Below are 25,765 nucleotides of genomic sequence, written 5' to 3' on the forward strand. Positions count from 1 at the left end.
GAGGCGGCCGTGGGTGACCAGGCCAGTGGAGGTGGTTATGTGTGACCAGGCCAGGGGAGGCGGCCGTGGGTGACCAGGCCAGTGGAGGTGGTTATGTGTGACCAGGCCAGGGGAGGCGGCCGTGGGTGACCAGGCCAGCAGAGGCGGTTATGGGTGACCAGGGCAGTGGAGGTGGCCGTGGGAGGACCAGGCCAGTGGAGGCGGCCGTGGGTGACCAGGCCAGTGGAGGCGACTGTGGGTGACCAGGCCAGTGGAGGTGGTTATGTGTGACCAGGCCAGTGGAGGCGGCCATGGGTGACCAGGCCAGTGGAGGTGGTTATGTGTGACCAGGCCAGTGGAGGCGGCCGTGGGTGACCAGGCCAGTGGAGGTGGTTATGTGTGACCAGGCCAGTGGAGGCGGCCGTGGGTGACCAGGCCAGTGGAGGTGGTTATATGTGACCAGGCCAGTGGAGGTGGCCGTGGGTGACCAGGCCAGTGGAGGTGGTTATGTGTGACCAGGCCAGTGGAGGCGGTTATGGATGACCAGGGCAGTGGAGGCGGTTGTGTGTGACCAGGCCAGTGGAGGCTGCTGTGGGAGGACCAGGCCAGTGGAGGCGGTTATGGGTGACCAGGCCAGTGGAGGCAGTTGTGGGAGGACCAGGCCAGTAGAGGCGGCCGTGGGTGACCAGGCCAGTGGAGGCTGCTGTGGGAGGACTAGGCCAGTGGAGGCAGTTATGGGTGACCAGGCCAGTGGAGGCTGCTGTGGGAGGACCAGGCCAGTGGAGGCTGTGGTGGGAGGACCAGGCCATTGGAGGCGGTTATGGGTGACCAGGGCAGTGGAGGCAGTTGTGGGAGGACCAGGCCAGTGGAGGCGGCCGTGGGTGACCAGGCCAGTGGAGGCTGCTGTGGGAGGACCAGGCCATTGGAGGCGGTTATGGGTGACCAGGGCAGTGGAGGCGGTTGTGGGAGGACCAGGCCAGTGGAGGCGGCGGTGGGTGACCAGGCCAGTGGAGGCTGCTGTGGGAGGACCAGGCCAGTGGAGGCAGTTATGGGTGACCAGGCCAGTGGAGGCGGTTATGGGTGACCAGGCCAGTGGAGGCTGCTGTGGGAGGACCAGGCCAGTGGAGGCAGTTATGGGTGACCAGGCCAGTGGAGGTGGCCGTGGGTGACCAGGCCAGTGGAGGTTGCTGTGGGAGGACCAGGCCAGTGGAGGCGGTTATGGGTGACCAGGCCAGTGGAGGCGGTTATGGGTGACCAGGCCAGTGGAGACTGCTGTGGGAGGACCAGGCCAGTGGAGGCTGCTGTGGGAGGACCAGGCCAGTGGAGGCTGCTGTGGGAGGACCAGGCCAGTGGAGGTGGCTGTGGGTGACCAGGCCAGGGCAGTGCTGATAATAGGAACCGTTACATTTTGACCATTTGCTAATAGGTTTGCTGACAGATTGGATGAGAGAAAGAGGAGTCCAGAGGCCACCAGTGCGACTGGATTGTGCAACTTAACATGGTTAAACTTTATGTTCTTTACAATAGAAACATACTAAGAAGCAGCGTGTCAAGCCCCCGCTGTTCATATTCTCCGTAGGTACTTTGCAAGTGAGCCGTTTGCTGACTTCCACCGCGTGGAAGGGCTGCAGGGCGTCTACATCGCCACCCTGGTGAATGGGTCCCTGAAGGAGGAGAACATGAGATCAGTCATCACCTTTGACAAAGGGGGCACCTGGGAGTTTCTCCAGGCCCCGGCTGTCACGGGATATGGAGAAAAAATCGATTGCGAGGTACGGATGCTTTCATCTCAGTTGGCTTTTTAATACACAGCTTTATCTGTAGTTCTCCACGCACAGTTCCCAAACTCTGTACGAGGCACGCTGAGGTGCATTGTGGACACACAGGGCACCGCGGACAGTGTGAGCTTAGGAGGCTCTGTGATCCTGGACAGCTGGCTGCTGGCCCCTGTGCGCTCCTGTCTCCACCTTCTCACACTGCACTTCTCTGGGTGACACCATCTCTCTGTGAAACTGAGTTCTCAGCAGTGGCGGTGATGGAAGGGAGGTGAGGAAATGGAATGGGGGCCTGTGACTCCAGGGTGAGAGCCAGCAGGGCCACACAGCCCATTATGAAGTGCCTGTGGGTGTTTAAGGATGAAATGAAATCTTGGTTTTGCTTTGCTGTTTCTGCACAGCACTGCTACTCGCTCTGCTCTGAGCCCTGAGGACATGTGTGCTCTTGGCATGTCTTCTGGCCGATACATGCTATCAGACATGACCGAGGCACCACTGTGCTTCGCACCAGGAACATCTGTCAACCTCTCACACTGGAAGCTATTTCTATAGAATTTCTTTTAAAATCCCTCTCTGCATATAATTTAGGATTGTCTGATTTCATCTGTCTGTGGCTTCATCAGAAAAGTTAAGGGTACTGAAATGCAGTATTTGGGCCCATTAAATAGTCCCGTATACCAAGTAACTCCTTTCTTTTCCTGCAAAAGAACAGGTATGGTCCCTGACTCTATCCAATCACGACAGCTCTGTGTTCATCACACATACAGGACCAGGGTGTGAAGAGGGACTCAGATAAAAACAAGTAGTACTGATTTTTGGAGAAACGATAACATTTTAGTGAGACAATTACTTGGTCTTTTGGGTTATTGAATTTTGTTTGTCTGTGGTTAAATATATACGGTATCTGTGGTTCTTGGGAAAACTTCTTTGGACATTTTGCTCGAAAATGTACTCCCCGATTTATCTCCTGATTTGCACCAACTCTTGACTGAACACATCCCATCGGTACATGCAGACCCTCATTTTCTCAGCAGCGTCTTCGAGATCTCTGAGCTGGGCCAGAGTCAGATGTGCATGGCGGCAGGGTTTTCCAGCTTGTGGCGGGGGCTCAGCCTGGTTATATAGAATTAATGACATTGTCAAGAGTCAGCTTCCTGTGTCATGGACTGATCACTGTACAAATGAACTGTACGACGGCTCCTCAGCTTTTAGTCTCTCCTGATTTTAGGTGGTGAAAGACAAGGAGAAAGGTGGGAGAGGTTGGCAGATATTTCTTTGGGACCCAACTCGATTTGCTATAGTTTTCACTTGCCAAACTGTGATGCTGGCCAGATGGATGTTTGTTAGTGATCCTTTTAGTATAAAAAATTGGTGTATCTAGCAAACGAGGTCACCGTTGTTACCTGTCCGTAAGCACCCACAGGGTGAGCCTGTGCAGGACACGTCTGAAACCATTTCTGGCCAAGAGAGTCAGGCACGCCCCGACGGCAGAGGCCTTGCCTGCAGAACCAACCTGCAGCCTAAGTGATGCAGGTCAGTTTGAACAACTTGAAGTCTCCGGTGAACCCCTGTAGACGTGTTTGGTACAGATGTGGCATTCTTGAAACGTTTCCTGTGGCTCCTTCGGGGCCTCGACCCGTGCTGTGTCCCGGGACTCACATGGAGAATCCCTGGGGACTGTGGAGAGATCGGTAGCTCTCCGTCTCCTTGAGCTGAAGCTGATTTCTGGTTGCTGTTTTGCTGAGTCCCAGCGGAGTTTTTTAGCACTTTTCTCTTTCTCTGATGGGAGGCGTCGGTGCAGTGTGGGGCCAGCGGCTGGGACTGCTTCCCTTTGGGCCTGGCCCCTTCCTCTGCCTCAGGCTGCAATGCCCACTCACGGGCTTCAGCGTCTGGGGGAGACGTAGGCTTCGCACCACTTGCTGACAGAGCCTGGAACTTGTGTTTGTAGCTGTCCCAGGGCTGTTCCCTGCACCTGGCCCAGCGGCTCAGCCAGCTGCTCAGCCTCCAGCTGCGGAGGATGCCCATCCTGTCCAAGGAGTCGGCTCCTGGTCTCATTATTGCCACCGGTAAGTGTGCTCTGCCTGTTCTTACCGGGTAAGCCGTTTCTCACGTGCAGCCAACTGCATGGTGTCCACCCACCTCTGCTGCAGTAGCTGCTGTTCTGTGGTTTTAAGACATACTTAGTTGCTGCATCCTACTCAGAATTTCTGGTTGGACAAGGTGTTGATTACCTGACATATTCTTGAATAAAAAGTCATTGTTCCTCTTGTGTTTCAGGTTCAGTGGGAAAGAACTTGGCCAGCAAGATGAGCGTGTACGTCTCCAGCAGTGCGGGCGCCCGGTGGCGAGAGGTCAGGCCACCTCGGGTCTTGTGTGAGCATGTGCACTGAGCCAGTATTTCAGGAATGCATATGCTTGTGGTGCAGGCACCCATCTTAACTATGATTATAAACAAGCACCTGGAGCCACACACAGGGTCCGCTGCACTGATCTGTACGCACACCTTGTGGTATGCGCTTGTGATTCTGCAAAAATGCTACTTTGAATCAAAAACGGACTTAAAGAAATAAATGTTCTAAGGTTGTAAGTTCCATGAGCACAAGGCAATGTCCGTTTTGCTCACTTTAAAAAATATATTTTTATTGACTTCAGAGAGGAAGGGAGAGGGAGAGAGAGAAACATCAATGATGAGAGAGAATCATTGATTGGCTGCCTCTTGCACACCCCCACACAGGGGATGGAGCCCACAACCCGGGAATGTGCCCTTGACTGGAATCGAACCCAGGACCCTTCAGTCCACAGGCCGATGCTCTATCCACTGAGCCAAACCAGCCAGGGCTGCTCACTTTTTTGTCCCTGGGGCCTGGTAGTGTCTGGTAGGTGTGGGTGTTCAGTATATATCGGCTGATCATTAGTAAATGATCATATAGTCGTTGTGGTGCCAGGCCGGAGCCTTGCGATTTATTACTCTTGTGTATCATTGACGTTGAAATGAAGCCTCCTCTCTGAGCTGTGATCTGCAGGTGCTTTCTTCACATTCTGTGAAGAAGACGGCTTTTGCCTTAGGCTTGTGTAATTAACGTGTGTCCTCAGGCGCTCCTTATAGCAGTTCGGAGGGTACAGCTAGTTCTCTAGTCCTTGGACATTAGGGAATCCCCAAACTTGTAAAAGGAAAGTTCTTCACCAACCTGCCTGCCTCAAGGGCCAGGGGAGTGCCTCTGCTCTCGTGTGGGGGCCAGGGGCGGGGGTAGCTTTCTGAGGCCCTGCTGCACGTGGGGTAGGGAGGGAGGGCAGCCCCCAGAACTCAGCCAAAACCTTGGTCAGAGCGCCTCCTGCAGGCTGAGTGTGATGTCCTGAGGTAGGTGGGGTTCTCAGAAGAGCTCACGCATAGGTCCTGTCCTCATGCCGCTGCTTATCGGGAATGTTGTGTGCACTTCCATATTTAGATATGCAATCCTATGTAATAAAAGGCCAATATGCAAATCGACAGAACAGCAGAACAACCGGTCGCTATGACACGCACTGACCACCAGGGGACAGATGCTCAATGCAGAAGCTGCCCCCTGGGGGTCAGTGCACTCCCACAGGGGGAGCGCTGCTCAGCCAGAAGACAGGCTCACGGCTGGCGAGCGCAGTAGCGGTGGCAGGAACCTCTCCTGCCTCCACGGCAGTGCTAAGGAGCAGCAAGCTAATCAGTAGGGAGCAGCGAGCAGGTGGGTGGTAAGGTGCGAGGGGTCCCGGGCTGTGAGAGGGCGCAGACAGGGCTGAGGGACCGCCCCCCCCCACCCCCAGTGCATGAATTTTGTGCCCTGGGCCTCTAGTATATAGATTGTCATAAAGCCCCACATTGCTTGGCTTTTCACAGTTACAGAGAACTGTCACATACCTCACCTCTAGCCAATAGGTTGGACACCCAGACACTGTCTCTGTGTGTGTGTGTGCACGTGCATGTGCATGTGCACTTGGGGGCCTCCATGTGTGTATACATGTGCACTTGTGTGCTTCTGTGTGCTTTCATGTGTATGCATGTGCGCTTGTGTGCCTTCATGTATACATGTGTGCTTGTGTGCTTTCATGTGTGTGCCTGTGTGCCTCTGTTTGTGTGCCTCCATGTGTGGCATGTGCGCTGTGTCTCCATGTGTGTGGCTTCTATATGTATGCATGTGCACTTGTGTGTCTCCATGTGTGTATGCATGTGCACTTGTGTGATTCTGTGTGTGCTTTCATGTATATATATATACATGTGTGCTTGTGTGCTTCCATGTGTGTGTGTGTGTGCCTCCGTGTGTGCATGTGCACTGTGTCTCCGTGTGTGCGGCCTCTATATGTATGCATATGCACTTGTGTTATTCTGTGTGTGCTTTCATGTGTGTGCATGTGTGCTTGTGTGCTTTCGTGTATATATACATGTGTGCTTATGTGCTTCCAGGTGTGTGTGCATGTGCACTTGTGTGCCTCTGTGTGTGTGCATGTGCACTGTGTCTCCATGTGTGTGGTCTCTGTATGTATGCATGTATACTTGTGTGCCTCTGTGTGTGTGCCTCCACATGTGTGCACACATGTGGCAAGTAAGCCTCTTGGTGTGCATGTGCATGCGTGCTGTGTACGTGTGTGCATGCACATGCATGTGTCTCTGTGTGTGGCATACACGTGTGTGTGTCGTGTGCTGATTCTGCCCGTCACTCCCCGCAGTGGTGTCAGCGCTGTCCTCTCCCTCCAGGCGCTGCCCGGCCCTCACCACTACACCTGGGGAGACCACGGCGGCATCCTCGTGGCCATCGCCCAGGGCGTGGAGACCAGTGAGCTGAAGTAAGTGTCTGATGAAGCTTGTCCTTTAACCCCACTGTCCTCCCAGAGCATCCAAGTCTGGTGATAACGGGCCTGTCTCTGCCGCCCTGGGTGTGACAGCACAATTGTGATGTGAGGAAACCACTGAGCTTCGCTTTCCACACGCTAGGAGTGATCACCTGCCCTTCCCAGCTCCCGGGCGCCATGAGGAATAATGAGATAATTTTATTGATTTGAGACGGTACAGCTCCATTTAAATACAAGTCACTCGTGATTTAACAGTAAACTACCGCTCGTCACATTGTTTTCCATTGCCCTGCGTGTTACACACAGACATTTACTCGTGTAGCCACTAACAGTAAGTAACCACGATACATGAGTAATGATTTCAGGGTTCATGCAGATTGGTAGCCAGTTGACTTTTGCTGTCATCCAATGGTTTTAGAGGGGACAGTGGGGTAATCACATCATCTTACAGATGGGAGACCGAGCTCAGCAACACAAGGGGACTTGCCCAGCATCTCCCGTTTGTTAGCGACAGGGAGACTGGCACTCAGGTCTTTAAATTATGTCTGCACTCCTTTCAACATGTTGCTCGGAAAAGCAAAAATGTCGGGAGTTTGAAACTTCTGCCGCCTGAAGTCTGATTTTATCAAAACCAGGCCTTTGATGGCTTTTGTCCCTTAGGACAGAGTGAATTCTGTTAGCATTAGGTCGGGGAAACGGGCCTCACTGCTCCCTGCTGTGAGGAGAACCACGCTGTGAATCCTGGGAGCGAAGGAGGGCGTTGTTGCCTGTCATGCTCAGTGCAGGAGGAAAGCCTGCAGAAGCAGGGCCGTCACTGAGAGGGGCAGATGGTTTGCAGAAGGGATCTTAGCAGATGGTTCCCCTGCGGTGAATTTGACGTGTGCCGAGCAGCCCGGCCTTGGAGCAGGGAGAAGCCGGGTCCCAGTGCCTGGCGTGGCCCGCACGGTCCCGGGCCGTGGGCACTGCCCACCGAGGGCTGTGTGTGCGGCACTTGGTATCTACATTCGGGTGGCATTGGCTCAGATGAGGCAGCCAGAGCACACTTCCCACACGAAGCTCCATGCGTTTACCTTATTGATCCCATCTCACCCATCAGCCAGCACTGATCCTGTGAGGCAGCGTGTCCAGTGACCAGTAGGCTTTTTCCCCAACTCTGAAGGAGTTCCTACTGTGTGTGGTGTTGGGCAGCAACTGAGAGAAACAGAGTAGGGACATAGTCTGGCTTCCTAGGAACCCATTTATTCTTCCCGTGGCCGGCAGACCGTGGTCGGTGCCTGGTTTTCCTAGTGTAGCTTCTACAGGTTCCATTTGCAAGCTGGCTTCTCCGAGTGGTCATGAGATTCCTGTCCCCACCTCCTGCCGGGGCTCAGGGAGCAGGGTTCTGGTGGCACCAGCTGGTGCTAGATGTGACCAGGAAAACCTGTGGCCGGGCCCCGCTGCCTCCCGGACACTTAGAAATGACTGGCTGTGGACTGTGGGGACCACGGACACTGTAGCATTGTTCTGTGTGGACAGGCCGTTTGGAGTGTCAGTGAGTATGATGTAGGGATTTGCAAATATGATGCCTCTGTTGATAAGTGCACATGTCCCAAATATCAGTCTGAACTTGGCCCGACTCTGTGTGGCCACCTGGCACTGACTCGGTCTGTTGCTCACAGTTTTTTTGCTTCTCCCGCGGCTCTGCTTTTGCCCTGGTGCTGCGTGCTGGCAGCTTCCTCAGATGAGATGCAGGAGGTAACACTGCAGTCAGTTCACATCCTCGGACACATCTCCGTCCCAGGCGTGTGCAAAGGCTGCTGGGCCACTCTGGGTGCCAGGGGCGTCTGAGGCTCCAGGGCTCGAGCCGGGCCTCGTCCACAGCCACGGCTCGCTCCCGAGTTTCGGAGCATTTATTGGCCGTCTCATTAATTTCCCATTGACCACCAACTGACTCCTTTTGGCAATTCCTTTTAATTATGTGTCCAATTCCTTATTCATTTGCACAAGGAATCCCGTGACCGTGACGGTCAGCAGTCAGGGCCCGAGCTGGAACGGGGGCGTATTCTGTTAGGCAGAATCTCAGGTCAGTTACCCCAGCATCTGTTAACATCTGGGTGTTCTAGGTCCCAAGGGTACAAAGGTGAGTGAGGCACCGTTTGGGAACTTCTTGTGTCCACTGTTAGTCTGTTACATTTTGAGCCAGCTGGATGGAGAAAGAGGCTAGATGAAGGGAATGTGTGTTTTTTAAAAATATTTTTATTGATTTCAGAGAGGAAGGGAGAGGGAGAGATAGAAACATCAAAGATGAGAGAATCATGGATCAGCTGCCTCCTGCATGCCCCCTACTGAGGGTCGAGCCCACAACCCGGGCCTGTGCCCTGACCGGGAATCGAGCCGTGACCTCCTGGTTCATAAGTCGATGCTCAGCCCTGTGCCCTGCCGGCCGGGCAGGGAAGGCCTGCTTTGAAGGGAGCTTTCTGACCCCAAGCCTTGGAGGAAGCAGAGTCCCATCAGTAACTCACAGGTTCAGTGGGGACACCGTGTAAAGCGGGCTTTGCGTTGTTCTTTTAAATTATCCGTGTCTGTATCTTCCTGGGGAGCACAGATAACTCAGAGTGACTATTACGTGTTTCAGCTTCTGCCTCGGTTCTTCCCTGAGGCTGTGACCTTTGTCAATGGGAACTGAAATTGAGACAAAAAGTGGGTGCTTTGTTTTGCTCGTGTGGATGTGTCTGAACTGGTAAATCAGAGGCCATTGGGGGTTCGATCCCTCACCTGCGCAGCTCGCTGCCAGGACCGGCTCAGGCAGGCTTCCTGCTCACAGGAGTCTGTGTGTCCGTGCACTGCCCCCAAAGACCCAGACACAGGTGCTGACTCGGCCGTGAGGATGGAAATGGTGTCCATTCTGTGCCGGGCGCCTGGCAGGGTGATGGTACTATCAGTGGCTCCTAGAGCCCTTGTACTTGCACCAACGCAGCTCTCCTCTCAGGCGGCTTCCGGTTTGGAAAGGGTCCCTCTGGGAGCCCAGAGAAGGCACCGGGAAGGCCACCCAGGAGCACGTTTGGACCTGAGTCCTGGAGGCAGCGCTACAGCTCCAGGGTGTAGGAGGTGGCAGCTAACGGTTGACACAGTTACGCTTCCTGGGAGAGCTGCAGGGAGCCGCCTCGCCCTCCTTCTCACCCTCACGTGGGTTCTCCGCCCCTGAGTTATAAAGGAGCAGTGTTCTTACCCCTTCTCACTGTGGCTGGCATTCGTTGTATTACCTGTATAACTAGCCTTGCTCCCTTTGCAGATTTGATAGCCCTACCTTCCTTTTTGTTTTACGCGGCTTATTGACAAATGGGTCCACCTCTGTGGGAACTAGACGTCTTATTTTGAGTTGAGATCAAACCATCTATCAGTACACTTGGGATTTGTTTGTTTCCCTGGCAGTGAATGTATTTAACTGTGTGGTTCACGAAGATCCTCCTAAAAAATAATGCTGCGTGTCATTACCCTGCTTCAGAAGTGGTGCAGCCCTGGCTGGCGTGGCTCCGTGGGTTGGAGTGTTGTCCTGTACACCAATAGGCGACGGGTTCGATTCCTGGTGAGGGCACATACCCAGGTCATGGGTTTGATCTCTGGTCAGGGTGCATACAGGAGGCAGCTGATCGATGTTTCTCTCTCACATGGATGTTTTGATGCGATCTCTCTCTCTCTCTCTCTCCCTCCTTTTATTGTCTCTAAAATCAATGAAGGTGCTAAAAGTGGTACTAAGGCTTGCTCTAGTTTAAGAGACTAAAGAGGTGTAACAGCCCAATGCAATGAGTAATCCTTGACTGAATCCTGAACTGGAGAAAGAAAGTAGCTACAATAATATGGAACCAAGGAAAAATAAACAGTCTATAAGTAACACCGAGTTGGTGTGACTGTTTTTAGATATGATACTTGAGCACATCACACTGGTGCAGGAGATGGAAGAATTTAACTTATTGCCGTGTCTGCTTCAAAATGACCTCAAACCAAAAGCATATCTGCCAGATGAGAAGTTCTCCTCCTTAGACGATCTCCAGAGAGGAGATCAGTCAGTCCCTCTCCACATTCTTTGTGTTGCCCTGCAAACCGCTGAGTGGTTTAGCGCGTAGCCTTCTTGCAGAAGGATCAGTTCTGGTAATCTCAGTATGAGAGGAAGTGTGTGGATCAAATGATGCATGAACAGGTTTATGTCAAGGATTAAGACCCTGAGTGAGTAAAACTGAAATCTCAGAAACAAGTGAAAAGTGGAAGGAAAAGTTTTACATATAATTGGGACCTAAGAAGAAGCTCAGTATCTTTGTGATTCTAATGAAAGATCTAAGTGAGTGGTTTCTCATGTTAAATGTTGCACCAGCTTCCTGGGTGATGAAGCAAATAGGCACATTTTCTCTTCCTTTTCAACCCTCCTATATAATAAAAGCCTAATATGCAAGTTGTCCCCTGGACTGCTCACTATGAGGTGTGCTGACCACCAGGTGGTGGCATGGAACATGGCAGGCGATGTGGTGCTAGCAGCGGGTGTCAGTAGAGGTGCTGCCGGCTCCAATGGGCCCCGGCAAGAGCGGGACCTCGGTGGGATGTGGAGCAGGTGAGCGGGTGGCCCCAGGCCAAGGTGGATGCAGGAGGGGCCTGATTGCCCTGCAGATGGTGACCAGCAGTGGCAGTGGGGGGCGGGGCCACTGCCCGGCTTCCAGGCACTGAGGGAGCCGGGCAGGAGCCCAGTCGCCCCACAGATCACCCTGCAGATGGGGCCTGATGACTTAGGTGGGGGCCTGGAGGCCCAGGTGCTGCCCAGGGCCCAGAGGTCAGCTGGCACCTGCCCTTCTATGCCAGATGCTCACACTTCGATCATCAGTCAGGCTGAGGGACCACACCCATGTGCAAATTTCGTGCACCAGGCCTCTAGTATAAGTGATAATTTAAAATTATTACAGCCCGGCTGGCGTGGCCAGTGGTTGAGCATTGACCTATGAACCAGGAGGTCATGGTTCGATTCCAGCCAAGGGCACATGCCCAGGTTGTGGGCTTGATCCCCAGTGTGGGGCGTGCAGGAGGCAGCCATTCAATGATTCTTTCATCATTGATGTTTCTATCTCTTTCTCCCTCTCCCTTCCTCTCTGAAATCAATAAAAATATATTAAAAAATAAAAATAAGTAAAATTATTATAATTACTTGGATGCTGCTCAGTTTCTCAAGGGCTTACTTTGTCATCCTGATGTAGTCTGCCTTGGAGACTTTCCTCCTCATATGCTTTCCCTCCAACTTTTTAATTTTTAGAGCCTCAGGAAAAGTTGAAAGAATTACATGAAGAACACTCACGTAACTTCACCTAGGACCACCAATTGCAAATTTTCTCAACTTCTGTCTATCACCCATCTATTTAGCCTGTCCGTCTGTTGATCCATCTGTATTTCTCCAGTACATAAAGGTATTTGTCCATACAGTCAGAATGCCATTATCACATATAAGGAAATTCACATGAACTCAGTATTACTTGTAGACTATGTTTATTTTCCCTTGGTTCCATATTATAGATACTTTCTTTTTCCAATCCAGGACTCAGTCAAGGGTTACTCATGGCATTTGGCTGTTATACCTCTTAACCTATAGCAAGCCTTCTCCCTTTTCTGTTTGTTTTTCATGACCTTGATTTTTTTTGAAGACTCCAGACCAGTTGTCATGTGGAGTGACTCGAATTCTGGATTTATTACATAGAATAGCACATAGATGACTATTGTCCTTTATTGGAAGCACATAGTGTCAGGTTGTCCTGCTATTAGTGATGCCAAGTTTGGTGAAGGTCGTGATTCTTACAAGAGTCACTGTAAAATTTTTATCCGTGGGGAGCTCTCCTTGTCCTCACTGGTTGCTGTAAGTGGGCTTCTTGGGATGTCCTGAGAAAAAGAAGTTTCTGAGACTTGCATGGGAGAATGAGTGGCATTTATTTGTATTGAGTTAAATCCCTGGGTTTCCAAGGTCCCATTTCCCTTCTTCCTGCCATAGAGGAAGCGTAGCTGTGGCTTCAGCAGAGCTAGGATTAAAGCTGTTGCCCAGAGGTCCTGGAACATTCCATGTGTGCACAGAAGAGGGAAAGACAGCATCAGGCTGGCTTAGCTTGTGTTCCCCACTGCAGTCCACCTGTCCATTGCATGTGCAGCCTGCAGGGTCACACGGGCCAAGAGAGCGAACACCTTTTTCCAGGGGACTATGCGTCCAGGTTTTCGCAGGCTTGCAGTGGCCTTGCCTGCGTAGCCAATGATTCTACTCCTATGTTTGACTGACAGGCACCTTCCCTATGTCACCCCAACTTCGCTTTGTTGAGCCCCTCCCCCCGTGGTCTGCAGGGAGTGGACCAGTATTTCCCTGGGGAGTGTGAAATAGCAGCTCCTGGTGAAGATGCCCAGATGATGTGCCTGTAGGTTCTGGCCTTCCCTTCGCTCCTTTCCTGCTACTAATACCGAGCTAATTACAGTGCTTTCAGAGTTACATTTCCCTGTTTGTAATGAACGATTCATCTGTGGGTTGACATCTTTGCACCATGTAAACATTCGGTCCCCAACTCGCTTCACCCAGTGATTTGAGCATCTAATGATGATCTTGTGGTCACATTGTGGGTTACAGAATGGTCAGTTTTCTCATTCTGTCATTGTTTTCAACATTTATTTGGTAGCACTGAATATAAGAAATAAATTTCCTCCTCCCTTTCTCTCTCAGTGTTGGTGCCGTTTAGATCCCTGGGCTCTGTCTTCAGTCAGTGCATTCTCTGCCATCATCATTTTCTTCTTTATGTTCACACTAATGGCCCAGTGCATGGATTCAAGCACATTGAAAGGAAATTAATTAGAATGTGGCTGGCAGGGCGGGACTGGGTGAGACGGGCCCTCCCTGGCCAGCTGCACCTGGGGCTGCACTACGGCCCAAAGGGCGTCTGTGGAGTGAGCAGGGTCCCTCCAGCAGGTGGGGTCCCTCAGCCTGGCCTGTGGGGATCAGGCTGAAACTGGCTCTCTGACATCCCCCGAAGGGGTCCCAGAGTACAAGAGGGCACTCTGCAAAGTTGCAGTCGTACAGGGTATGGAACGCAAACGCAAGTGTGCAGCAAACCAGATTTGGGGCCAATAGTACCCCAGCAACAACATAATGCAGGGCCAAAGGTGGAAACGTGTGGCCCTGCGAGGAATCGGGCTCCCTCCTCTCTGGTTCCGGGGTGTGTCACCCAAGAACTGCTGCTGCCAAGTCACTGTAGCTCGGCAGCTCCTGTGCTGAGCATCTGCCCCCTGGTGATCAGTGCACGTCATACCTACCAGCCAGTCAGACAGTCGGATGGTCGCTTAGCCTTTTATATATATAGATTTTCCTAAATTCAACCAGTGGGGCCCCATTGAGCTGGCTCTTGTGTCCTCTGTGCTGACTGCATTGTTGCTGAGCGCATCCTCACTCTCTGGCACAGCCTTACACTCTCTGCTCTAGCCCAGGACCCGCTGCCTCTCCAGGAGCCCTGGCTCCTGTCACCGGTGAGTATTACCTGAGAGCCAGGCCCCTGCCCTGAGACACTAACTGCAAGGCTCCTCTCATTGCCTTTGGGCAGATACAGCACCAACGAGGGGGAGACCTGGCAGACCTCCGTCTTCTCCAGGAAGCCCGTGTTCGTGTACGGGCTCCTCACGGAGCCCGGTGAGAAGAGCACCGTCTTCACCATCTTTGGCTCCGACACAGAGAATGTGCACAGCTGGCTGATCCTCCAGGTCAACGCCACCGACGCCCTGGGTGAGCCCTGCCCCGCGGCCCTGCTGTGGGCGTGGTTACCAGCCAGAGCGCCCGCTGCAGTGCTCTGTCCTCAGGAGAGTTGGTGACCATTTGAATGAGAGGGGCACATACACAATATGTGAGTGAGAAATATACCAGATGTTTCTTAGGCAGTTATTATTATTTGAATCCTCACCCAATATTTTCCATTGATGTCAGGGAGAGTGGAAGATAGTGGGAAAGACAGAGAGAAACATCGATGTGAGAGAAACACATCGATTGGTTGCCTCCTGCATGTGCCCTGACCAGGGCCCGGGCCAGGGATGAGCCTGAAACTGAAGTACTTGCCCTTGACCAGAATCAAACCCGGGACCCTTTGGTCTGCAGGCCGACGCTCTATCCACTGAGCCAAACCGACTAGGGCTTGGGCAATTCTTAATGTGGGACCATGTGCTATTCTTTGATTCCTCATTTTGTGGTGGTCATTAGCACATAGTAGCTTTAGGTATACCTGTACTCAATATGAATGAATGAATGATTTAATAAATGAATGAATGAATGAATGGAAAACATTCCTTGAAATGAGCAGTTTGACAAATTTACCCGTCACTGCTGTGCGAAAGGCAGTGCCCACGGTTGCAGGCCCTCACCGTGTCTGGGCACTCAGCGTGATTTGCTAGTCTAGGCAGAGAGAAGCGACTCGTTCTTTCCCTACTCCTTCCCTTTCCTCCTCTTCTGCTTGGCTAATGTCTTAGCTGTGTGGGATGCCCCCATGCCTCCCATTCAGTGTCCACCAGATGAAAGCCTTTCATGTTTCAGGATCCAATGGGCTTGGCTGCCAGTATCCGGAACCCTTCGCCCCACCTCTGTGTCGGAGCATTGCGTGCGACCTGAGTTATAAATGTGTCTCCCCTTGGTGTCCATCATTCCCATCAGCTAGAGCATAAGGTCCTTAGGACAAGGCCTGTCCTCTGCATCTTCACTCTTCATGTGCTGCACAGTCTGACCGCCTTCCAGCAGGGCTGAACACATACTTGCTGGTTGGAATGGAATGGAATGGAATGGACAGCCCATCATTTTCAGGCAGCATCGAATCTGACCCCTCCCTAACATGTATAAGAACGACATGAAGTACCAATTTTGACGTAGGTTGGCTTCGGGATTCCTGTGGAACCCACTCTACCTAAATTTTGAGTGAATGCAGGCAGATTAAGTGATCGTCCAGGTTGGCTTATCTTTCTCAGCCGCCTTCCACTAAGACCCTGTACCTGCTAAGCAATGACAGAAAGATCTGCATTGCTCTCCGGCCATGCTGCCTCATGTGCCCGCACCAGTCCCGGAAGCAGGCAGGGCCCTGTGCTCCTGAAAGATGCCGTCTGCACGGACTCAGCCTTTTACCAGCTCCTTAGGAGATAGACCCCTTTGATAGCCAGACTCACCAGGACACACAGAGAGAGGACCAAATAAAGTCAGAAACAGAAGAGGTGAAGTGACAACTGACCCCAAGAAATACAGAGGAGAGTAAAAACATATTATGAATGACTTTATTCCAACAAACGGGACAACCTGGACGAAATGGACATATTCCTAGAAAAATGCAACCTTTCAAAACTCAATCAGGAAGAATCAGACGACCTGAATAGGCTGATAACTACTGATGAAATTGAAGCCGTAATCACAACACTCCCAGCAAACAAAAGCCCCGCTCTGGATGGATTCACAGGGGAGTTTTATTAAACATTCAAAGAGGAAAGAACAGCTATTCTCCTCAAACTATCCCAGAAAAGTCAAGAAGAAGGAACACTTCCAAGCTCTTTCTATGAGGCCAGAATTGCTGTAATTCCAAAACCAGATAAAGACACTAAAAAGAAAGAGAACTATAGGCCAGTATCTCTCATGAACAAATATAGGAAAAGACAGAGAGAAACATCAGTGCATTAAAAAGGTCATACACCATGACCAAGTGGGACTTATTCCAGGGATGCAGGGCTGCTCAGTATTTGCAAATCAATAAATGTAACACATCACATAAATAGATCGTAAGACAAAAATCACATGATCATATCAAATTGATGCCGAAAAAGCTTCAACAAAATCCAACACCCATTTTTTATAAAAACTCTCAGCAAAGTGCGAATAAAGGGATCATATCTAAACATAATAAAGGCCATATATGACAAACCCACAACCAGCATCATACTCAATGGGCAAAAACTAAAACCATTTCCCCTAAGCACAGGAGCAAGACAGGGATGCCCACTTTCACCATTCTTGTTCAAAATAGTACTGGAAGTCCTAGCCATAGCGATCAGACAAAAAGAAGAAATGAAAGGCATCCAAATTGGAAAGGAAGAAGTAAAACTGTCACCATTCACAGATGTACATAGAAAAATCCATAAAAAATCACTAGATTTAATAAATTAATTTGGCAACATATCTGGATACAATATTAACACCCAGAAATCTATGGCATTTTTACACACCAATAATGAGCTCTAAGAAAGAGAAACTAAACAAACAAACAAACAAACAAACAAAACTCCCATTCATCATTGCAATAAAAAAATTAAGATACTTAGGAATAAACGTAACCAAGGAGGTAAAAGACCTGTACTCGGAAAACTACAAGATGTTGAAAAAAGAGATAGAGGGAGATATAATAAGTGGAAGAATATACCGTGTTCATGGATTAGTAGAATCAACATCATTAAAATATCCATACTAACCAAAGCAATCTATAGATTTAATGCAATTCCTACTAAAATACCGACATATTTCACAGACCTACAACAAACACTCCAAAAATTTATATGGACCCAAAAAAGACCCCAAAAAGACACAGCAATCTTGAGAAAGAAAAACAAAGTTGGAGGAATCAATACCAGATATCAAGTTATACTACAAAGCCATTGTTCTCAAAACAGCCTGGTACTGGCACAAGAACAGGCACATAGACCAATAGAACAACAGAGAACCCAGGAATTGACCCATGCCATTACACTCAATTAATATTTGACAAAGGAGGCAAGAGCACACAATGGAGTCAAGACAGTCTTTTCAGTAAATGGTGGTGGGAAAATTGGATAGATACATGCAAAAAAATGAAACTAGATACACCAACTTACACCATATACAAGAATAAACTCAAAATGAATAAAATACTTAAATGTAAGTTGTTAAACCATAAAAATCCTAGAAGAAATCATAGGCAGAAAAACCTCAGACATCTCTCATATCAGTGTGTTTACAGATACATCTAGATCAAAGGAAACTAAGAAACCATCAACAAAATGACGAGAAAGCTTACTGTATGGGATAATATATTTGCCAATGATACATCCAATAAGGGGTTAATCTCTAAAATATATAGGGAACTCATACAACTTGATAATAGGAAGACAATCCAATTGAAAAATGGGCAAAGAACTTAAATAGACACTTCTCCAAACGACATACAGATGGCCTAGAGCAATGGTTCTCAACCTTCCTAATGCCGTGACCCTTTAATACAGTTCCTTATGTTGTGGTGACCACCAATTTCATTGTTACAAATTGAACATATTTAAAGCATAGTGATTAATCACAAAAACAATATGTAATTATATATGTGTTTTCTGATGGTCTTAGGCGACCCCTGTGAAAGGGTCATTTGACCCCCAAAGGGGTCATGACCCACAGGTTGAGAACCGCTGGCCTAGAGACATACGAAAAAATGCTCAAAGTCACTGATCATCTGAGAGATACAAATCAAAACAACAATGAGGTATCACCTCACACCTGTCAGAATGGCTACCATCAACAAATCAACAAACGACAAGTTCTGGCGAGGATGTGGAGAAAAGGGAACCCTAGTGCACTGCTGGTGGGAATGCAGACTGGTGCAGCCACTGTGGAAAAGAGTATGGAGTTTCCTCAAAAAGTTAAAAATGGAACTGCCATTTGACCCAGTGATCCCACTTCTAGGACTATCCGAAGAAATCAGAAACACCAAACAGAAAGGATATATGCACCCCTGTGTTCATAGCAGCACAATTTATAATAGCTAAGATTTGGAAACAGCCTAAGTGCCCATTAGCAGATGAGTGTATAAAAAGCTATGGTGCATTTACACAATGGAATACTATGCTGCTGTAAAAAAGAAGGAACTCTTACCATTTGCAACAGCATGGAGGGACCTGGAGAGCATTATGCTGAGTGAAATAAGCCAGTCAGAGAAAGACAAGTATCATATGATCTCAGTCATATGCGGGATCTAATGAACCAAATAAACTGATGAATAAAATAGATCCAGAGACATAGAAGCATGGAGCACACTATTGATCCTCAGAAGGAAGGCTGGGGTGGGGCGGGTCTGGGGGTGGAAAGAGATCAACCCAAGAACATGTATGCATATATGCATAACCCATGGACACAGACAGTAGTGTGGGGAAGGCCTAGGGTGGGGGTGATTAGGACTAGAAGCGGTCAGTGGGGGGAAGGGGACATATGTAATACTTTCAACAATAAAGATGAAAGGAAACCTCTCTGGTCCCTGCTTCTGCAGGGAACTGTAGGCTGTAGGAGCTTCCACGGTGAGCAGGGATCTGAGTTGGCAGCACAGTAGGCGGGAGCCTCACACACCTCCTCCCAGGACCAAAGTGGAATTAGAACTCAAGTACAGAACCATGGACCTGCATGCCAGCTGGAGATCAGCTGAACAGAAGTGCGTGACCACGGGTAACAGAAGAAGCCTCTTGGAGACTGTGGGAATGCCCAGCAGCTGAGAACATGGAGGGCCATCTCAGGGAAGAGGTCCCCTGAGGAGCGGGGTCCTCACCCCCATGCTGGGCTCCCCAGCTGGAGCCCTGGTGCCGCAAAGAGGAAGGAGGCCGTGTAACGGGCTGTGATGCCGGCTGCCCGTGAGGTGCAGGGAGTCTGCTGGAAGCCCAGGCGCTCGCCCAGAGGAGCAGGACTCGCACCCCGGGTGCCAGCAAGACAGCAGCCCGGCAGGGACCGAGCCGCACAGGAGAGAGGTGGCTTTCGGACGAGGGCCATCTCTCACGCCCCGACCAGCCTCCCTCCACGCGCCCACACCTTCCTGTCACAACCTGAGGAACCCTGCTGGCCTCCCCAGGAGAACCCCCCGAGACCCCATCCACCACACAGTCCTCAGACCCCAGGGGTGGCGCTGACCTTGGGGAGACCTGAGACCCAGACTGGAGCTGAGTTTGAACCCATGTTAACCTGTGAGCACCACTCGCCCCTCCTGGAGCCTCTCACACAACTCGAGTGTCGTCGGAGCAGTTTCAATGGCAGAGCCTGACCAGCAGCTGCAGGAGGGAGGCCGCAGGAGGAGCGGGGTCTTGGGGTGTCCTGGGTCTTTGGCCGACCTGCCCAGGCTCGGTGCTGGGAGAAGTCTACCTTACTCAGCTTGGCCCCTCCCATGCCCACCCTGGCCCAGCAGAGGCAGCCACCAACTGTGGAACAATCTGTGGCTCTTACCAGGTGGCCCAGGGCTAGTCACAGACAGCATCTCACCTTGACCTGCCTGGAGTCCCTCCCAAGAGGCCCCAGCACCAACACACCCAGTTGCGGGATTGAGACCTCCTGGGAGGGTCCTCTCAGCAGTCTGAGATCAGCCCTGCCCACAGACCGGCAACAGCGATGAAAACTCAACCCTCCCGGAGGCCCACACAACCCAGGAGGAGCGATCCTGAGCCCCCAGCCCAGGTGACCAGGCCGACTGCGCCCCTGAGCCCAAGGACACCTGTTGCATCAGGCCCTCCCCAGACTGGGGTCATAGGGAGCCACCCAGTACTCAGAACCAAATCCGGAGGGCAGCCAAGTGGGCACAGAGAAGCGTGCCCCGATGAAGGAGCGGCAGGAGTCCCGGGGGAAGAATTAAGTTCCGTGGAGGCAAACGACCTCCCAGAGACGGAGCTCAGAACAGTGGACCTGAGGATGCTCGAGAGACGCGGGCAGAGGGTGAACGCAGGGACCTCCACAGAGTGCGCACCAGGACGAACCCTAGAGGCCCCGTCAGCGACAGGCCCCACGGGCTTGCTGCTCCCAGCTTCTCAGATGAACGTCTGTGTTTCGGGGGGTCGCTTCCATTTGTGTGGGTGCCACCCCGCCTGACAGCAAGCTGGCCAGAGGCTTGGGGCAGCACTGGGGTGGGGGTGGGGGGACATGGGCAGCGGAGCTGATGGGCGGCCGGGCGGGAACCCCGCGGGCAGCGGCTCATGCTGTCTCCCTCCGCAGGGGTCCCCTGCACAGAGAACGACTACAAGCTGTGGTCCCCGTCAGACGAGAGGGGCAGCCAGTGCCTGCTGGGCCACAAGACGGTCTTCAAGCGCCGGACGCCTCACGCCACGTGCTTCAATGGCGAAGACTTCGACAGGCCCGTGGTGGTGGCCAACTGCTCCTGCACCCGCGCGGACTACGAATGGTGGGTCCCCGTCCTGCCTGGACAGACCGTGCCATCTTCCCAGCTCTGGGGGGTGCGGACGCTGGCCTGGCCCCTTTCCCTCAGGAAAGGAAGGAATCATGGGAAGCAAATAGTGGTTAAGCAGCTTTCATGTGCAGCTGCTGGGCACTGTGTCCACAGCTCGCCCTGTTCAGCTTCAGTGACGTGTGGTGTGGGCGAAGCGTCCCCCCGGGGAGCTGCAGCCTCATTCAGCAACGGGCACTCGGCTTGTTTCCATGTGGGCACCCCACATGGCACGTCCTGAGGTCCATTGGGCGGCTCCTTGTTCTTAGGAGCCCTGCTCTAGAGGGAGGTTCTTTCCTTATTTGAAATGTGGGAATATTAGTGCGCACACACACATGCACACACCCGCGTGCACGTGCACACACAAACACGCACACGTGCACACGCACGTCCTTGAGCAGAGCATGCGAGGACTGCTGAGAATGCAGAAGCAGAGGAGTGACACGCACACAGGTAACTAACGGGAGGGAGCTGTCAGCCTGGGGGGACGCGTTTCATTGTGAGTCCAGATGGGAAGGAGGAGACGGAATGGCAGCTGGGAACTGAGAATTTCTGGAGAAAGCCTGTGGGTGATGGCCTTAAGGAAGGCCTGGATGTGTGGGCAGGAGCGTTCTGAGGGGAGGGAGCAGCAGTGTGGGGGCAGAGGTCACTGGGGCTCTCTGGATGCCTTGCTGGGTGTCTGGGGGGGGGGGGGGGTCAGTGCGTGGAGATGAGCCCTGAGAGCAGGAGGTGTCTGAAGGCTCTGCGGAGAGCTGAGGTCGGAGCCCTGAGGCAGGTGCTCGGGCCTGTAACCTGCAGCAGGTCGGTCAGCAGAGCTCCGGTACTGAACACAAATAGCTGACTCATTTTTCAGCAGCTGCTAAGGCCCAAGGAAACTCAGGTTTGCTTCGGGAAGTGCACATATCTTGACTGAAGCCGGACACCTGAGGTGCCTCTGGTCCAAGGTTGGATCCGGCCATCCAGGGAATGTTTTAGGCCTTGCAGGCCCCGTGGTCTCTGCAGCTGCTCACCTGGGCCTGGGCAGCAGGAACAGGGCCCGGGTGGGTAGGTGTGGTTGGACCCAGTAAGTTCTCTACTGAAACAGCTGCCGCCCCTGGGCACGCCTCTCGGACCAGCTTCTGAGACTGACTGTGCGCATGGGTCGCCGGGGTCACTCTGTTGTGCGAGGTCTGACTCCCAGGGCGGCACCTGTAGTGCAGACTCAGGCGATTCGGACGCTGCTTCTCTCCACACCCGCTCCGGGAGCAGGGGCTTTGGGCAGCTCAGACGCACCTTCCTCCACAGCGTGTGGTCCTAGGAGTAGCATGGACGCTCCAGAGCACCCCAAGCTGGGTGATGCCCCCCTGCTGCCAGTGCGGTGCCCTCTGGCCTCTGCTCCTGGTGGTGCCCAAACCTGTAGCTAATCCGAGAGCCGTGCTGGCCTGGGTGAGTGGTCCCCTGACTGTAGAGGCCCTAGTCAGGGAAAGGGCCCTCCCTCTCCTCTTCTATCCCTTCGAAGTGCTTAAAACGAAAACAATTAAAAATGTGCAGGGCGGTCTAACAGGTCTTTGATTTTTTCACTATTTTTTCACTTGATGGACACCATTATGCCTTTTCTCTAAAATCTGCCACCTGGCAGCAACACCAGAAACCAGGTCCCAGGGCCTGGTGGGCTGTCCTGTGCCCTGGCCTGGCTCTCCTGGTCCATATGCCCACCCACTGGCCGGAAACCCCGGGTGCTGAGTCTTCATTACCAGGAAAGCCACCGTCCCTGCCCCGACGGAGCAGGGCTTCAGGCCAAGTGAGATGGTGAGCGTGAGTGTGATGGCCCGTGACAGTGATACAGGGAGCGCAGGTCTCAGGCCGCCCTGCTGCTGTGCATCCCTTTGTCCATTCGCTGCAGCTGCAGGGAAGGCGCCAGCGCCCACTGGGCGGACCTTGCAGATGTGTGGCCCTGGACTTGGCAGTGGCCAGTGCGATGGTCTGAGGATGGACCACAGGAGAGGAAGTGAGAGCAAGTGACGGTGGGATCTGCCGTTAGTTCAGCTCCCGAGTGGCATCTGCATTGGACAGTGAGGTTGCTTCTGAGCCCCTCAGCCCCCCGCCTTGCCGCTTCGCCCCTCCCCCAGAGGCCCCACTACTGGCCCACGGGTGCCCTGGTTCAGGTATAGGTTCTTTTACATCTTTTTTTTTATCCAAGTATAATAGACCCTCTTACATCTTTACGTTTCGCCACGTTGTCAGCAAGTGTGGCTTTCAGACTCCTGACTGCAACCCCTGGGGCACACAATGCGTTTCTAGTCTGACCCGGTGCCCACACCTCTGTACATGTCGATGCGGGCACACACGTGATTGAAACAGAAGTTCTGTGAGGTACCAGCTCCTGGTGAGGGGCTGCCTTTTGCAGTCTTCTGTGTTTTATGGGAGTTGGGGGGAGTGGTCTCAACCCTTCTGCACGTGCACTGCCTGCTCGGCTGAAGGTGGAGACACCGGCCTGGCAAGGGTGCTCAGCCGTTGGAGACAGAACAGTAACTAGCGAACGCTCCAGCCAGGCCCCAAAGATGTGAAGCAGCCCCTCAATCAGACCTGCCTGGCACGGCAATACACTTTCTTCTGAGCAATTCTGTACAAGTGCTAAGTGTGGATTATGACAGGCTATACACACACCACTTCGCCCTGTACCTGGTACATGGTTTTCACATAGTAGGTGTTTAAGAAGTATTTGTTGGGCCGAACAGCGTAAATGAAGCCTTTCGGGGGAGCGCAGCAGCTGGCAGTGCCTCTGAATTACCAGTCACCGTTTGGGCGGGGCCTGCGAGGCCGCCTCACCTGGGCATCCTTCAGTGCAGCCCGGAGAAGTAGGCAGACCCCAGACCGAGACCCTGCCCCCGCCCTGCTCCCGGAGCTGGTGGTGTGGAGGAGAATGGCCCACACTGCAGAAGGTCTCGAAGACCACAGCACTGGGTCCGGAAGGGCAGGAGGAGGGACACAGGTGATGTCAGGGAGTATGTGGACATGATCTTAAATAACAAAGGTTAAAACATCCTTGGTTTTAAAAAAAAGGGGGATTATTCTTTTTAACTTCTCTCTTTTAATCCTCACCTGAGGATATTTTCCATTGATATTTAGAGAGTGGAAGAGAGCGAAAGACAGAGAGAAACATCAATGTGAGAGAAACGCATTGATTGGTTGCCTCCTGCAGGAGCCTTGACCAGGCCCCGGCCGGGAAGGAGCCTGCAACCGAGGTACGTGCCCTCGACCAGAATTTTATCGAGGACCCTTCGGTCCGCAGACCCAGGCTCGACTCTCTGAGCCACACTGGCCAGGCCTTAATTTCTCTCCTAAGTCTCCCAGTCGTGTCAAGAAGGGCTCGCCAGGTGCTAGTGGTCTGTGGACATTGCTTGTTCTGTCAACACCGGGAGGGCAGGCTGGAGTCTTCGGGTAGGTGCTGGATCTAGCTAACCATTTTAATATTTTGTCTTTGGCATAATGATTTGTCTTGGTTTCATTTATTTATGGGACATGATAGTGGTTTAAGATTGTGGTTCTGATGTGAAGGTCTTCTGGAATTGTGTTAGTGTAGAGATGTGAGCAGTCTGCAGAGGGACGTGGAAGGAGCTCTTGATGCAGGTGCAGGCAGCGTGTGGAAACCCTGAGATGCAAACCGTGGCCGTGATAAACCCTCGTTGCCTTTCAGTGACTTCGGCTTCAAGATGAGTGAAGACCTGTTGTTAGAGGTTTGCGTTCCGGATCCTGAGTTCTCTGAGAAGTCATATTCCCCTCCTGTGCCCTGCCCTGCGGGTTCCACTTACAGGAGAACGAGAGGGTACGTCTCACAGTGGTTGCAGGTCAGGGACTCGGGTCTGCACTGGGTCTGAGAGCAGCGGGTGCCTTTCGTACTGGAAATGCCGGACTTCTAAGGCGAGCAGGTGTCTTTTTAAAAAATCCTCATCTGAGGATATTTTTCCATTGATTTTTAGAGAGAGTGGGAGAGAGGGAAAGATAGAGAGAAATATCGATGTGAGAGAAACACATCGATTGGTTGCCTCCTGTACACGCCCGACCAGGGCCCAGGCTGGGGAGGTATGTGCCCTTAACCGGAATCTAACCCAGGACCCTTTGGTCTGTAGGCCAATGCTCTATGCACTGAGCCAAACCAGCTAGGGCTCGGCAAGCAGGTTTCAGGTAGCTCGGGCAATATTTAAAGTTAGGATCTTTGCAAACTCTTCCATCCGCAGTGAGAAAAAAGGGCAAGTCTGTAAGGTCCTCTACAACTTTACCCGTATCTGAAGTCATACGTTTCAGCACGACACATCGTCAGAGGAGTTTGGGGGAAATATGTGTAAAAGTTGTGTGCAGAAGAGCGCTCCTGTTTGTCTGAGCTGCTCCTGATTCCAGGCAGTGCTGGGCCTGAGGGATCAAGCAGCCCCTCCTGTTCCGTGGGGAAATGAGCAGATGAACCCGCTGTGTATGCTGGGAATGCGTTCCAGTCACAGAGCCTTTAAAAAATATATATATTTTTTTATTGATTTCAGAGGGGAAGGGAGAATCATTGATTGGCTGCCTCCTGCACGCCCCCTACTGGGGATCGAGCCCGCAACCCAGGCATGAGCCCTGACCCGAACGAATTGTTCCCCAGACCCTTCCATCCGCAGCCGATGCTCTCTCCACTGAGCACCCGGCTAGGGCTACGGAGCCTGGATGGCTGTTCTCTGACGTGTCTCACCTCTTGCTCTTGGGTTGGGTTGACAGCTATCGGAAGATTTCCGGGGACACGTGCAGTGGAGGAGATGTCGAAGTGCGACTGGAGGGAGAGCTGGTCCCGTGCCCCGTGGCAGGTAAGGGGCAGGGCTTCCCTTCGGCTTCTTGAGCCGTTGTTGGAATGTGGTGATGACCCCACAGCCTGTCTTGGTTCTCCCGACCTCGTAGAGAGAAATAATGGAGTTAGTGTTTCTCAGAGCTTCCTAAACTTGGACCCAAACTCAACTTATTGTGACCGTATGACTTCAC

The 25,765-nt window shown here is 52.1% G+C and overlaps 1 protein-coding gene across 1 annotated transcript in view; it reads left to right on the forward strand.

Annotated features, from left to right (window-relative positions):
* Positions 1–25,765, forward strand: part of SORL1 (sortilin related receptor 1) — a 149,559-nt gene that overhangs the window by 45,383 nt on the left and 78,411 nt on the right. Inside the window, exons 9-16 of the mRNA XM_070400142.1 lie at positions 1,559–1,751; positions 3,703–3,820; positions 4,032–4,105; positions 6,475–6,563; positions 14,150–14,328; positions 20,548–20,734; positions 24,453–24,581; positions 25,508–25,593. Of these exons, the coding sequence (XP_070256243.1) occupies positions 1,559–1,751; positions 3,703–3,820; positions 4,032–4,105; positions 6,475–6,563; positions 14,150–14,328; positions 20,548–20,734; positions 24,453–24,581; positions 25,508–25,593 (1,055 nt within the window). The remainder of the gene's footprint in view (positions 1–1,558; positions 1,752–3,702; positions 3,821–4,031; positions 4,106–6,474; positions 6,564–14,149; positions 14,329–20,547; positions 20,735–24,452; positions 24,582–25,507; positions 25,594–25,765) is intronic.

This window comes from Myotis yumanensis, unplaced genomic scaffold (genome assembly GCF_028538775.1).
Source record: "Myotis yumanensis isolate MYYU_CA2020_CCGP unplaced genomic scaffold, mMyoYum1.0.hap1 SCAF_19, whole genome shotgun sequence".
In the NCBI taxonomy this organism is placed as follows: domain Eukaryota; kingdom Metazoa; phylum Chordata; class Mammalia; order Chiroptera; family Vespertilionidae; genus Myotis; species Myotis yumanensis.